At 41.4% G+C, this 16243-nt stretch overlaps 2 protein-coding genes across 3 annotated transcripts in view; both read left to right on the top strand.

Moving 5' to 3' along the window:
- The first annotated feature begins 3534 nt into the window (after positions 1–3534).
- LOC311049757 (Parkinson disease protein 7 homolog) lies at positions 3535–11589 on the top strand. The gene is made up of 6 exons (XM_084063582.1): positions 3535–3728; positions 4368–4469; positions 5412–5471; positions 8638–8707; positions 10271–10357; positions 10962–11589. The coding sequence occupies exons 1-6, from the start codon at positions 3639–3641 to the stop codon at positions 11120–11122; spliced, it is 570 nt and encodes a 189-aa protein (XP_083919708.1). The 5' UTR covers positions 3535–3638; the 3' UTR covers positions 11123–11589.
- A 275-nt stretch (positions 11590–11864) lies between these two features.
- kcnab2a (potassium voltage-gated channel subfamily A regulatory beta subunit 2a) overlaps positions 11865–16243 on the top strand; it is a 115404-nt gene continuing 111025 nt past the window's right edge. For both annotated transcript variants that reach the window (XM_084063580.1, XM_084063579.1), the window contains exon 1: positions 11865–11972. The gene's annotated coding sequence lies outside the window, so the exon portion shown is untranslated. The remainder of the gene's footprint in view (positions 11973–16243) is intronic.

Raw genomic sequence — 16243 nt, 5'->3', positions numbered from 1 at the left:
AAGACCCTGATGCTAGACGGGAGGGTGTGGAGAAGGCAGAGATTCTGAAAACATACAGTGAGGCTAACATAAAGCTAAGCTATGTTTCAAAACATAATTATCTCTGCCATGTAATTACGGGGCCAGACTGCCAGCATGGCTCCTGGCCCTGTCTTAATTACGGGGCCAGGCGCCAGCATGGCAGCAGGCTCCGTCTTAATGTTCCCAACTTCCCTGTATTCTTCCGATTCTTCTGCCACTTTTGGCAGTTCTGGCTGAACCGTGCTGTTGCTTTTTACGAAACTCGTCCATATGGTAGATGGTCATGAAAAACTATCAAGAAAGAATTCTCACAATCTTTCGTCAAAAGGTGGCGCTATAGCACTCAATTGAAAATGCCAACTTTGAACAGGTACAACTCATGCCCTGTTTGACCTACAGCCATGAAACTTTGATACACATATGCGTCTCCTCATGCTGAACAACTTTCACCCTCTGACTTTTGACCTCTGACCTGTAGATCTCCCACCATTTTGAATTATATGAAAAACAGTCATTGGCTCATAACTTCTGCATTTTTTCACTTATGGAAAATCCGCTACTAACGTTTTGTCAGCAGAGGTCCAAAGTTCATGTGTAAAGAGTTTCGTGCAGATTACTCAAAAATCCCAGGAGGAGATAGATTTTAACTATTGCAGTTTTATGAAAATTATTCATCTGCCCCTAACACACACATGCAGACTCACATTTCTTTGAAACTTTGCAGTAATGTAGAGGGTTATTCCAAATATCACTGAAACCAATCTCAGCCCAATTGGCCAAAGGGGGCGCTATAGCAATTCTTTGAAAATGCAAAAGTCATGCCTCGTTTGGCCGAAAGTCGTGAAAAACATGTGTCTCTTCATGCCCGACAACTTTCGTGGTCTGACTTTTGACCTCTGACCTTTAGATCTCCCACCATTTTGAATTATATGAAAAACATTCATTGACTCTTAAAAGCTTCATTCTTTCACTTATGGAAAATACGCCGCTAACGTTTTGTTGGCAAAGGTCCTAAGTTCATGTGTAAAAAGTTTCGTGCAGATTGCTCAAAAATCCACATGAGGAACACATGTATCACTTTGACCAGTAAGCTCCGCCCTTAGATTTTCCACAATTTTGAGCAGTTTGAAGAGCTTACCCGTAGTATTTCTTGAGGTTAGGGTTAGGCATAGTTTTACTGAGGTTAGGGTTAGTGAGGGTTTAAAATGCTCAATTGTTAATTGCATGGTCTTCTTTCTCTCAAGTTCAGTCTTCTATGTTTCTATGGCTTATTGTGCATATTACTTATCATTGCTTCTTTCTAGCTTCTCTCTGCAATCACTGGCCCTGTATTATCGCTGCTTGCAGCTATAGTAATTGGTTTGTTTTTGACTCTTTATTGTCCTAAAACACAGATTCAGTTTTTTTTAAATGTTTTCCTCAGCATCGAGCATGTACATATTACAACACCAACAACTAAAAAAACAAGTTAGTCAGACTCATTTTATATCACAGTCACATTCTAATGTAAAGCAACGCACCTGTCTGTGGTAGATAGGTACAGGCTGCCCTCTAGTGGCACAAAACTAAAACTACAACATCAGTGATCAGTGAGAATAAAGGTTTAGATTGAGGCGTTGTGAGCTTGAAGATCGGCTGTTTTGAAAATGTTTGCCTCTTTCTTATATTATTTGACAATTTGGCCAATTAATGTTAGACCATTTTTATAGTTTGTTGATTATTTTTGATGCAGTGATAGTGTTTTTCTTTCCTCTCTTACTTTTTTGGGGGTATTAAAAAGGTATTTTAAGTCCTTAAATTGTCACTTCACTGACATCTGGGGACCCCCCTGTAAGTGCTGTTATTAAATCATCATTAAGGTCATTAAGTTCCTAATTTCATGATATAAATAAATATTTTGGGTCATAATTGATTTCATGTAAGGTTAAAAATGTAAAACATGATGTGATTAAACTTTTTGAACAAAAGTTCCCTGTCTGTCAGTAGCACTACACCAGACTAGCCCTGAAATATGACTGTCATACCATGACATGGAGCCTAGAGTTCCTGGTTTTTGATTTTTTGACATTGCCAACTCTCACATGTACATAAATGTTCAGGTTTCAAATATAAAGTGCTTACCCAAGTGCCACGGATGTTACAAGGCGATCCGTACAACGACAAGTTCCCGTATAGTTCAATAAAACGCATTTTAATGCCATCGCCGGCCATTTATTTCCTTTTTTGTTGTAATATATTAGTGCAATACCTCCCAACCATTAGTGTCGCATAGTTGATCGATCGGATTAAAATGCTTTTTATTGAACAATACGGGAGATACGTGGTACGGATCGCCTTGTAACATCCGTGGCACTTGAGTAAGCACTTTATATTTGACATCTGAACGTTTATGTAGATGTGAGAGTTGGCAATGCAACTCATTTAATGATGAACTAATTAACTAATACGTTTCTCATTTATAGGTCACTACCACCCCCTGCTGGACGAAGTATAGTACGTTCGATGCACATTACAAAATTAGAAAAGTAAACAAAACAAAATAAGAGATTCTCTGACTTTTTTTTGGAACAATTCATCACGTATTGTAAAATATTTTGCTAAGTCAAGTATCATGCAAGTGTAATGCACCCCGACTTCGACAGGGGAATAATGTAACGCAAAATGTCAATAAACCCGCTGTCCGGCAGTACACCATGTGTGTGTTACACCAACATTGGCAACCTATCGATTTAAGTGAAGTGGTGGTGGGTGTTCTGCGTTTTTGTCAGGGTTGAGCTCTAGGGGGTACGGGCGGGTACGGCGTACCCTTAGTTCTGAGACTGTGGGGGCTGGGGGCTCGCGCGTGCTCCACATGCACTCACCGTCAGCGGCGGTCGTTAACACCTTAAAGTTTAAACAATAGCCTCTGAAGGTTCGCGCCGTCAGTGGCGAGACATTCTCAATAGCGTCTACCTGGCTGCTTTGCATAACATTAGGCTACTGGAGAAAAGCCATGGACTTGAATTGAATGTGCACTGCAGAGTGTGAGGGGGATTGCTTAGCAGAGCACCCAGTTCTCTGAGACAAGACAAAGACAAGGTGTCTGATTATTTTAACTGCTTATGTGTGGGTGAGTCTATGTAAAGGGATTTTATATAAAACTAAAAGGAAAATAAAATAATTGATTAATTGAAACAAAAATAAAAACAACAAATTAACAATGCAACAAAATAATAAGAAATATAAATACATTAATAATCACATGTTGAATACAGTATTAGTAAGTGGCTATGTGCACGTGCGCGCGCACGTGACGTCATAAAATACAGTACCCTTAGTTCAAAAATCCACAGCTCACCACTGGTTTTTGTCAAATCCGTGCTTCAGTGTTTCTATATTATCTTGTATCGGTGTGTTATGTGGTATCGGTGTTGCACTCACCAAAGATTTAACGAGCAAGTTACAAACGGCGAAATTGTGACAGGGAGCCGGACCTCTGGTATGGAGCCACAGAATTCGATAGGTCACCCGTGTCGGTATATCACATTCTCTCATAACACACGGTACACCACGACACGAACTGAGCTGCTGAAAGTCTTCAACCCTCTGCAGTCTGCACCACCAGCTCTATCATCACCATGGCGGGCAAGAGAGCATTAGTGATCCTAGCAAAAGGTGCAGAGGAGATGGAAACGGTCATTCCTGTCGACGTCATGCGTAGAGCCGGGGTACGTTTCTCGTTACTTAGCCAGCATGTGAGCTTTAGCTAGCTCCTTAATATCTGCGTAACGTGAGTGAGCTCATAACAGCCTTTTCGCTAATGATAAGCTGCAACTGCAACTAGAGTTGCGTTTGCAATGAGCCAAATGCTGCATTTATTTATTTTATTTTTTCTTCTTTTACATTCGATAGTAAAAGTTACTCTGCCTAGGCTAGCTAATATTAGTTGCACTGAAAAGATAGCTAAATGTTTTCCTCCATTAAAGTGTTGGTAAGCACGGAAGACTGGTGCAAAGGAAAGGCCAGTCTCTAAATGTCAAAGTTTAAACTGTCTGTCACTGTAGTCTTGGTCTTGAATACACAGGCGTCCTGTGTCAGGACCTCCAATGGAAATAAGCCATGGGCTTTTTTGGGTTATCCTTTTAGCATCCTTTTGTATAAATCTGTGCCACTGTACCTTTTTTTTTGCTTACTGTTACTGAGTATTCAATCAATCAATCAAAAGTTTGGTAGCTCTTTGTTTTGTCTTTCAAAAATTAAAGGCCATAACGACTATTCTCAAAATGCATTATTTCTTGACTGATGATATGCCATTTGTTTCATTGTAATTCTACTAACGCTTTTCATTTATGACGCCACATCTACAGATTGCTGTGACCTTAGCAGGACTGACAGGTAAAGAGCCAGTTGAGTGCAGCAGAAATGTTGTCATCTGCCCAGATGCCAGCCTGGAGGAGGCCAGCAAACAGGCAAGAAAGAATCATCATCATCATTATCATCATCAGCTTGGTTGTTGTTTTTATCATTAGTACTGTTATGTTGTATGGACTGGACTGGAAGATTAGCCAATGTGCTAAAAGAGATCCAAAAATCAAATCAAAATCCTCATCATCATCCCTGAGAGAGATCAATCCTTATTATAACAGGAGCCTTAAAGTCCTAGTGACAGTCAGTTTTAATGAGCTGTTCATTGTGTCCACAGAAATACAGCTTTATTATTAGACTTAAATGCTTTTTTGAAATAAGAAATAACAGTAATACTTAGAGATCATTATCAAGGCAGAACTAGGCCTGTGGCACTAGGGCTTTAAGACAAATATGTACTTATATTGTTGACAACTGTGTCGCTTGCCAAATATAGCAGCTGGAAACCGTGGTGCTATGTGTCACGTTTTTCTGTTCAATACCTGTTGACATTTGTTGATTCTGAGGAAGGCAATAGGCCAAAACGTGCCCAGTGTGCGACTTTCTTTCCTCCTTTTTAAGATTGTTCCCGAAGGTCAGCACCTCACCAAACCCTTGGGTGTGTGTTACCGTTCCTGCTACAATACCTGGTGATTGTCATGGCCATGGCCATACAATGAAGTATGCATTATGCTAAAGCAAGGCATAAGGTTTCAAAGCCAAATCTAATATTTTGTATAGAAATTGAAATTGTATTCTCAGTTTATAGTTTCATTAACACAACTAGGTTTGAGTACAGAGAACCGGTACCGCTTCGTCCAATACTACCAATACTGTATAGTAATATAGTACCAAATGTACTGCACTGTTTTTAAAATACTGGGTTAGTTAGCACCGGTATCGCGGATAAAATCCCCAAAAATCCCCAACCCTACTATTGAGCCCCGCTGGCTGGTGTTCTGTCATGTTCAACCTCGCCTTGCTATAACAGTCATGTTGTGTCTCAGGGTCCATATGATGTGGTGCTTCTCCCAGGGGGAGGACCAGGGGCACAGAGTTTGGCAGAGGTGAGTAATATACACAATTATACTTGTTGTATTTTTATCTGCCATGTTGCCTTTTATAACCACTTCTTGCAAGAATTTGAATAGGTACAGATTGATTTTAAGTAGGATAAGAAGGGTGCGTCCAGGTGGCGCAGGTTTAAAGTTTCTGCACTGTGTTTCCCACTTGACCGGGTGCTCGATTTAACACAAATGGCTGGTGGGAAGCTGGTAAGGGAAGGTGATCTCTGACCGTCAGTAAGGTTCACAAGACAATTGCCGTAGAATATCATGCTGTCTGATGCAGATCGGTCGAGGACACACAGCCCTGACCAAGTGTAGAAGGGGAAGTTGAGGACCATCAGTGGGGTTTGTAAAGTCCACAGGGCATTTGCCATAAGATATGGTGATGTCGGACATAGATATAGAAACCTAGATACTGTACCTCATTGGCCTCTGTAGTTCATTGGAGCGACTGTTATCTCAATACAAGGCTCTTCCGCGGGGCTGTTTGACTTCTGGCCAATCATATCGCTTTGACTACTGGCCAATCACAGCGTGTCTAACTGACTAGTTGCTGCGCGGCTGCCTCTTAACACATTGACCGCCAAGCCCGTAGTCCTACGGGCCGTTAAATCCAACCGTTAACCGCCAATCCCGTAGTCCTACGGGGCGGGTGTTTTCCCATGTTAAATCGTGCAGGTGCAGATTCCGGATTTTTTTTGCACTTCCGGTTTCGAAGGGGGCGTTTTTGTCCCGCCTCCGTTTCCTGTCTAGCGATCAACTTTGGAAGCCATTATCTCGGCTTGTTGTTTTGCTCTCCGCATCCCCCATTGTAACGTTTTGCTCTCGTTCTCCAAAATGGCTGGTCGGATCGCGTCGCCGTCTTCGGCGTTTTGTAATGTCGGATCCTGTGTTTGTGTCAAACCAAATGAACGCGGATTTTAAACGGATTTAGCGGGGCCTATGGCGGAATCAAAAAAACAAAAAAGGTAAGAAAAAGCTTGGCACTACGATGGACGTTCTGAGATTAGCCGTTGGCGGGGGATGTGTTAAGAAAAGACCCGCCCCACCTCCCTCTGATTGGCCTACCGAACGCCCCCTTCTGTGACGCACACAGAAGTTTCCAGCTTGCCCTGCTGAAGTGGAAGCACGGCCGAGATACGCACGCCTCAGAGCCGAAGAAGGCGTCTACCTTTATATGTCTATGATGTCGGACATCTGCCATGGCCGAGCTTGGAAAGTGAACTGCATGACCATTAGACACGTGCAGAGACATGACACACCCTCAGACGAGTCACTCACCCTGACAGGGGAGACGACACAGTGATGAGATACAGCAAGGTGCTCATAGTAGGCGCAAGAGAGACCTGACTAATTTGCTATCGGCAGCTGAGGGTAGACAAGTACAGTTTTGATGGCTAGTTTACCTCTCTGTGTTAGATAAGTGGCTATCCTAACCCTGAAACAAGTCCTAACTGAATCCTAACTGTAAAACACTCAGAAGAACAGAGCTAGTGTTGACCAAATGGTAGGGTAAATACAGTTCATCATACCCTTTTAACTCATTCAGTGCCAATGACGTGTAACACGTAAACATTTTTCCAACGCCCAGAGTGTCATTGACGTGTAACACATCAAAACAGTGTTTTCAGTGTTTAAAGTTTTAATTCGCTGTGCATGTACCGTATATTTACATCCACATGCTCCACTTCAAAGTCTGGGGCTAGCAGTTTGCACATAGCAGTGGCATAAGGCCTTGAATATAATTGAAAGGCAGAGAGTGACATGGTTTGTTTTTTGCCTTGAAAACAATGAAAGGCAGACAAATAGCCATACTGTCTGAATGGGAAAACGTTTTTATTTTATTAGGATTTCCCTGGGACTCAAAATTTCCGTGGGACCCATTCAAATGACCACTCGTGGGTCATGGAACCCACTGACTACATTGACAACCTAACATCACTGCTACTGCTTAGATGTGGAGTTTTGTTGCATTGGAATAGCTGAGGTTTTATTTTGAAGACATCTTAGTCTGTTCAAGACAAGATATAAAAATGTAATATTTTGTTTACATGGTTATTTATTTGTGCTGCACCACTAAGCTATAAAGAGAATAGATTTAGTGTACTTGGTTTGAACCAATGCTGCACTAATTAGACGTGTGATAAAAGTATCCATGTTGGATACTGTCGTTTAGATAAACAAAAACGTATTTTTTCTTAATGCATTCGCAAAATATTGGATCGGGACTTGATCTGTGTCGGCAGATACAAAAAATGTAATGTTTGGAATCGGATCGGTGGCAAAAAATCGTGATCAGGTCCACCCTAGTCTGGGAGGCATTGCCTCGGAGTTTGGACAGCGGGGGCGCGGCCACTGCGTTGTGATTCAAATCAACAGCCAATGAAGAATAGGGGGCGGGATCCACATGCAGTGGGTGTTGCATCTAAATAGGATCGACGGGAAGCAATTTCCCCTTGAGAAATTTCGACCGCCATTGTTGTGTACTGCTGTTTGCCTCTCGTCGGACTTTTTAGACGAGTTGCAACCGGTAAGAGGCGTGTCCGCTCAGATTCAGAGCGTGACGTACATCCCGCCCACAAATACAGGGGGTTTGGCCCAGAAGTTCCTCGCCGAGCCGGCGAAAACTTCTGGGAACTCAGATTAGGTCCACCCCAATAAAAGGGTGCCCGATATAGACAAGATGTGGTGCCGTCCACACAATAATCCTACTACTGAACGGTACTCAGAGGGATTATTAGTAGGATCAAACCCTTTGAAATGTATGCCTAACTTTTTATTATTCACAACTTTATCCCTGAGTCCTTTTGAAAGCAGTTTACTAGCAATAGAATACAGTACTTTACCTTACAATGCTCATTCACAATATATTGTTGTGAAACCAACCAGTGACCACTTATAGTCACACTATATAGTCACACTGTAATGCATTACAACTGTTCTTATAATGTATACAATCATTTTAATATATTACAACTATGATAATTACAATACACTATGACTATGATCTGGCCAGCAATTATGAAAAATTATGATACTTGGCCTTATACACTAAAGTCACAACACAAAGTCACTATACAAAGAAATCACAAACATTATATACTGTATATAGACAATGAGTGACTCATCACTGTGTGTTTGGTGTCCATGCTGTTTTTCCTGATAGTCTCCTGTGGTGAAGGAGGTGCTGAAAGATCAAGATGGCAGAAAAGGCCTGATTGCTGCAATCTGTGCAGGTACTGTCTGCTCAGTGAACTGAACTCTGTGGGATTAGCATTAAATGAGGGCTGCATTGAATTAACATTTTCTCTCCATACTGTTTTTATATAGGTTACTATGTTTATAGGGTATATTTCAACATATATTGACTTAAGATTTAGCACCAGTAATATTTTATTTGACAGCTTGTGATTTAGGAAAGGACAATGGAAGGACATTTTGAATTGGGTCATGGGACCCATGTGGCAGAGTGGAGTGAAGGGCGTCCTAGAAAATGACTGCAATCCTCACTGGAATGAAACAGTATAATGAACCTTCCACCACTGGTAACTGTAGCCAGACATTAAGGTGGAAATGGATCTCCAGTTTTGACATAGTTCACAAATGAGTTTAAAAATAACTTGATTGAACAACACTATGATAAATTACTCATGGCAATAATTGGGTCTGGTTTTAGTGTGTAGGGGCATTGTATACTTGAATTAGTTCACCTGCATCAAGGATCACAGTAGCAGTCCTCACAGCAATAGTTTTACCTGAACATGTGCTCGGGTCATAGACACATTAGCACTCATTATTAGAGACAGCAGGGTGCATATAATTCCACTTGCCTCCATCACCTCTCTTGCTGTCTGGGTTTCAGTCTTTTTTCCAGGCTAGTTCTGGTTGGAGAATGGCAATAACAGATGTATAGCTTGGCTTGAACTGGCAGACTGCTGCCAGGGAGAGGCGTAATCTTTAGACTGCATGGGAAGGCAGCCAAGCAGCATAATCAATAACCTTCTATTTATGAACAGTCTTTGGATGAGCTCACTGCAGTGGTAGGATGTTGCCAAAGTTACAGCAGGAGCAGACAATATATTTTTCTCTTGAGTATGGGGCGAGGTCTTGAAACGGTATACAGTACGTGTTAATTCTTAGGCAAATACCCTCAAAGGGACAGTTGTTGAAAATTGGTATGAGCTACAATACGTGTATTGGGTTTATCACTGTGAATTTCTATTTGCACATACTGCTACATTGTTTTGTAGTCGACCATGACCTTTAGAGTTAGTCTTGCATCAAATAACTAACACAGAAGGTGGGACTCGGGGGAGACCATATAATGACACAAAACGAGTGATTTTATTTGCTACAGCAGTTCCAACAAAATAAGCTGTATCATCAGTAGGAACATAAAAATGTGGCTTGCTATCCTGGACACAAGGAGGAAATGCACTGAGCTTGAAGCACATTAGAGTCGAGTAGCTATATGCACCAAGCTGTTTGAGTTCCTTTGCTTCTTAATGCTTTTTTATTGGCACTACTGTAACAAATATAAATTCTTGTTTTGTGCATAATATGGTTTCACACCCTTTTCTATTTTAAGCTCTCTAATGTGGTCATCAAAATAAACCCCTTCTACAGTATACACATTGAAATATGTGTGTGTTGCTTCACGTATTGCCATTGTTGTTCCATCAAAAGGATATTTTCTCCAATTTAGAACTTTGTGAAAATGAGAAGGACACACATTAGACGCAGTCTTCGATAAAGAAAAGCCAACTGATGTAAACATGAAATTCCTTTTTTTCCCACAGGTCCCACTGCTCTCCTGGCACATGGCATTGGCTACGGTATCACAGTCACCACCCACCCTGCCATGAAGGAAAAGATGATGGCTGGAGGTATTTACAGAAAATCTCTTTAGAAACTACTCTTACAGTTTGATGCTTCTTGATTTGCCGTTCAAAATCAACGTTGGTTCGAAAAAGAAATATGTTACTTTATTGCCACGTAATATTCATGTTCTGTGTGGATGTACTCATGTCACAGAGCAGTTTACATTAATGAAAATTAAAAGCACAAAAAAATAAATGCTCCTGGTGTATAATGACTGTAAGGCAAAACATGAGCTGAAACCTGCTATGCTGCTGGAGTTTTCATACACCAGGGCAATTACAGTTGTTCATAAGATTCAGCAGATGGCGCTCTAACAACTGTTTCATTTTCCTGCCCTGCACCCTTGCAATGTATGTGGTAGAGGAGAGCGCACCACTCAGAAGTGATAGTGGGTGTAGGAATTTCTGACAGAACATAAGTGGGTCAATTTAAGTGGTATTAGATTTTGTATGCAAGTACATAAAATATTTTTTTTTCTGTAGTCTATTTTGGCTCTGGGAATGTTGCCCAATGAATCTATTGCCAATCATTGCATCATGCATGTTACAAGTACGAGGTTCATATATCAGGAGTTGCAAGCATTTTTACCTATCTCCTCTCTTTTTCTAGACCACTATAAATATTCGGAGGCTCGAGTACAGAAGGACGGCCATTTCATAACCAGCCGTGGGCCTGGAACCAGTTTTGAATTTGCTCTAGCCATCGTCGAGGAGCTCATGGGGGCTGAGGTCGTAGCTCAAGTCAAAGCACCTCTGATCTTGAAAGACTGAGTGACGACTGAAGGCGGTTTGCTTCAGCCATTGAGTTGGAAGCAGCACTAGTAACTGCTAGCAGCCGAGCCCTGGCACTGTCAGTTGGGGCAAAGTGAACTTAGCTACTGTCATGATTGAGCACTAATGGAATTTAAATAATTGTCACCTGAAATACTGGGATTTATTTTTGTAATGATGATGGGTTATGCTCTTTGTTCTTCTTTACTTTGTGAGGAAGACATACCTTTGCACTTTAGTATTTGTCACTGAGCTTTTTCAAAATAACAGTTATATTCACATACAAATTACAATCCATCCATTACTCTTAAGTACACAAGATGTAACAATAAAGAACAACCTTGGACCTGGAACATTCAAACCCTCATTGATGTATTAATAGGCTACCTTCTTCCAAATGTCAATTAAATTGCTGTGTTCAGACTATGTCATTACCCATGTGTGTCATTAAAACTGAATGCTCTGGCTACCTTGGTCTTGCCTTAAATACAGTAATAACGTCATAGTCGTTGCTATTTTTAACTGTGACGGGCCTGCAGTACTAGGAACTGTTTTATGGTTAATGAGGAAACATAATGTTCTATGATCAGGGACAAACCTGACAGATCTCACTAGATAGAGCGCGGGAAACGCATAACGCAAATAGACTGGCAGTTCGTCTGACCAATTAAATTCTGTGGGCGGTTGCAGTGAAACTGCAGTAGCCAATCACAGCAGCGCCGCAGCCAACAGGGCAGGGCTCCGCAGTAGCGCGTGGTCTCCATGTCTAAACAGCAGCAGAAACGGCAGCACTGAGAACAAGGCTTTTCTCGCTTCACTTCAAAGGAGAGGACAGATTTAGCAGAGGAGGGTAAGTTTACAGTATGTAGAATATCTAGATGTCAACACGTCCTGTGTACTTGTTATTTACACAGTGCGGTAAGGTTTCTAGAGTCTACAAGACGAGACCTTATAGAACCTGCAAGTCTGATTTAGTTTCCTTGTTAATGAATGCGTCTTATGAGCTTTTTATAGCCTACTTATGTAGAAGGGGCATTTTTAAACACTTTCACGGTGTTTCGCCCAGGTGGACAGGGTTTTGAGATTATGTTTAGCCTAGGTATAATTTCTGTGAGCTTAGGGTTAGGCATAGTGTTTGTGAGGTTAGGGTCCAAGTTAGGTTTAGGCGTAGTTTTTGGGAAGTTAAATGTTATGGTTTGGTTTATAGGCGCAACCTGGGCAACACACCAATGAAAGAGGGAATCCCAGCAGCATACATACATACATGTGTCGGCTGATAATAACGCTGTATGGACAGTGATTTCGTAGCCAGCCGTAGCTTTGTTTAGCTGCATGCTGTAAGTTAGCTGACATGGACGGGCAGAATGTGGCACCCATCTCCCAGTGTCATCATCACTGATACAATGTATCATCAGCAGCTATCTATCGCCATAATGTATCGTTACCTCCTCGTCATTCTGAGGTGCATGGCAAGGTCTGGTCCATAGCGTTAGAGGGAGACCTTCTAACGCTATGCATGGCATGAATCGCTTGCATGTGGTAAAGAACAGAAATACAAGCTAACAAATGCGAACGTTTTGGCTTTTAGTTCTGTTCCTTTCGGCAAACGACACCGTTATACTACACAGAGCAGGCTTATTTACCCCTTAATAACTTGCATAATATGAAATGATTGACGCAGTACTGTAGCAACCACTTAAATGACAGTCTCATACTATATATATTATATATTGCACTGCATGATGGTGTCCTGACTCCTGGGGATGTTTCGGTTGTTTTTCTCATTATGGAAATGCAGAGTAATGCGGCGTTTTGTTAACGATAGGCTTCAACATAGATGGTTGGCATGTAGGCCATTGGTTCTCAAGGTGGGGTTCGGGGACCCCCAGGGGTGTACCAGGGTGTCCCCAGCTAAATTAGTTAATGTAGTGTCACAATAATTTTTAACAATTTTAACCATATTTGATACTTTGGCTATTCAAATATATAGCAGATCTACAAGCTCATAGCATGTCACTTCGTGCTGCACTATGAGCTTGTAGATCTGCTATGTTTGAAAAATCCCTGGCACAAAATATTTTTGAGATGGGGTCCGCAGCAAAATACATTACATTTTGGGGGTCCTTGACATGAAAAAAGTTTGAGAACCACTGGTTTAGGCTACTTATCCCCTGGGACATGAGTGATGCTGATGATGGCAAGTGATGGGATCATCTCTTTCAGTAGAATCAATTACAGGAAATCATGTACAGCTAAAATCTTTGTTTCACTTGTAGCCGCTGAAAACTGCGGTTTCTTCTGCTGGGTGTTTCTGATTCTGAGTCATCCATTTATACCTAACCAGAGCAGTCAAGGGGTTTCACAAACAAGAGGGCAACGGAAGTGTTGTCGTTTACAACTGTGAATGGACCACATACAGTAATAAACACAGCAACCAAACAGAAGCTCTCAGAGTCTCTGCCTCAAGCATTCTGCCACAGTTTTGTGACTTGCATCAAGGTCATGATATTGTGCACCTATTAATGTATGTTTGGTGCACAATAATGCAGAGGCCAGTTTGACTCTTGTCTGTGTAATGCATGGTATTTGTTATCGAATAATTATGTTGGTGGAAACATCATTTAATTTCTTTATCCTACCTCAGGAGATTAATGTATAGATAGATATATCTATACATACAGATACATTATAGATTAATGTATAGCTTTTGATATAAAGAAATACATTCTTTAATGTCTTTTGTTTTTCAGTTATTTCTGGAATGTTAACATTTTGCACTGTTGCACATAACATGTTTGATTCTGCTTGAGCAGTTGTAATGTACAGTTAAGAGCTTGAGGCCTGCTTCCCTATTTCTGGATATAGGAGGGAGGGTGTGTTGGGGGAGGATGGTCGGTGAAGTCACAACAATAACTGAGTCATTGATTTGGCTAATGATGCAATTACACTGGTGCACTTTGCATCTCCTCATTAGATAGATCCCCAACTCGCATAGGCCTGCAAAAATATGAAGAAGACTGGCTTTTTGTGTCTAAGGTGCCCTTGCAGGTAATTGGCTGAAAATGCTCACAAGATAATGGGGTAATTTATAAATAATAATGGTCATATAATAAAACAATGTAGAAATTCCATATAGCTATGGGTACGGTAATGATAATGATAATGAATTTATTTATATAGCGCTTTTCCAAACAAGGTTACAAAGTGCTTTACATACATAAAAGCAACACATATAATCAATTACGGTACAAGTATACCCCATTGTAGTCTACACACCATTACCATAGATGATCACATAGCACCACAAACGTTACTTTGATCATCTGCACAAGAAAATCAGTGTTAGTAAATTTAATTCTGAGGGTAAAAATGGACACCAATGGACTTTTGTCATAGGAGATTATTTAACACCACAAGTACTTGGGTTGATTGATTGATTTCTGGATGTTTATTTGTGGAAGAGATTATGACAAGATAATTGCTAAATTGCTATAGGGTCTCTGATGTAAACACGTTTCCAAAAGCAAGAGTTAATGAAAAAGTGCTGATCTCTGTGGCCCCGCCCACATTGCACTTACAGTGTATCAGTAAATCTAATGATCAATACTGAATCAGTATTGATCATTAGACTGGCTGCACTGCTCCTGTGATCATATAACCTAATTAGTAGTATTTCCATAAACAAAATGGGTTACAAGCTACAGCGCTATTTAGGGACATATGTCAGGGCCAGAGTGTCTGGGGCTAGTATTCGAGTCCTGTAAGAGATCGTTGGAGAATTCAGAGCGTTGTTTGAGTTCCGAACTCTCTCTGAGGCTGCGGTTGGCTTTATACTGCCTGCTAGAATGCTCGTGTCAACCCAGTGATGTCACGAAATAAGTCAGCTATAGTCCCAAGGTCAAGTTAAAAAAAGAAAAGAACAACGTGGGTACTGTAAATGGAGCATGTTACTTACAACTCAACTAATTGATGATGGTTATAATTAGGTCCAGCTGCTATTCAGCCAGCTCTTTATGGCAGACTTGTTGTGTGTAACCCACCGGGATCGAGCTGCGAGGCACTCAGAATGCGTCAGCTCTTTAAAGTTCGCTGCACTTCCTTTTTCAGATGAGCTTGTTACATTAACTGCTTTTCATGAGCTGATCACAATGCCAAAAATACTGATCAGGGCAATCCTATATTAAATTTGCCTACTGGGAGGGCCGGCCGGCCAGTGGACCACTTCGCTCTGACTCAGACATAACCATAAACAAACCCGATATGCTTATACATGCATATAGGCAGGACAACGGCCACGTCACTCTGACTCAGACACCCACGTTTTTACTTCTGTAAACCTGTGATGTGACAATAAAGATGATTCTGACATAACCATAAACAAACCTGATACACCCATATATAGGAATATCCCTATGACTCAGATATAACCATAAACAAACCCAGTACGCCCATATATAGGCATATCTCTATGACTCAGACATTTACTCTGACAAAGCCCTCGACACTTTGACTCAGACATTGGTTGGATGGATCGGTGGTCGGTGGTGCGACGTAGGTGTGAGGCCCGCTCGAACTCTAGATGCGAGGGCCGCAAAGCAGCTCGAACCGCTAGTTTCTCAGAATGGCAACAGAGAAAGTGAAAGTATCTGTTGACAAACGACCACTTCCAGAAGCACTACCCTCCTCTTTGTTGTCTGTCTCTGAAGTTGGGCCTCTGTGGAGTATGGTCTCGACCTGCTGTACATACGTAAAGTGTCTTCTTTAGATGACTTGTAAAATTGTAGCCTGACACTCAGCCTGAATTTTCATTTCATTTCACTCCATTATTCAGTCTGAAAGCCCTCTCAATGCAGCCGATTGCTGAGATGGGGGCGTGGCCAAAGTTTTTTTTTCAGAGACTCTTTGGCGATTGGTTCATAAAGGATTATCCCGATCCCGATTCGTCGTACAGATTTTCAACCGAGGCTGAGACCTCCTATGAGAGCGTCACCAGACCAGAATTGCCAGAACATATTTTTTTAATGGGCGTGGCTAGCAATTCACGGGCTGGAGCCAGGCTAGTAAAATTGATGTATTGAATTAGAATAAGCTGAGCCTTCCTTTGCAATGTGCATGGGGCCC

Source organism: Gymnoscopelus microlampas (assembly GCF_963454915.1).
Source record: "Gymnoscopelus microlampas genome assembly, chromosome: 7".
NCBI classification, from domain to species: Eukaryota; Metazoa; Chordata; class Actinopteri; order Myctophiformes; family Myctophidae; genus Gymnoscopelus; species Gymnoscopelus microlampas.
This window is presented reverse-complemented; position numbering and strand designations above follow the sequence as displayed.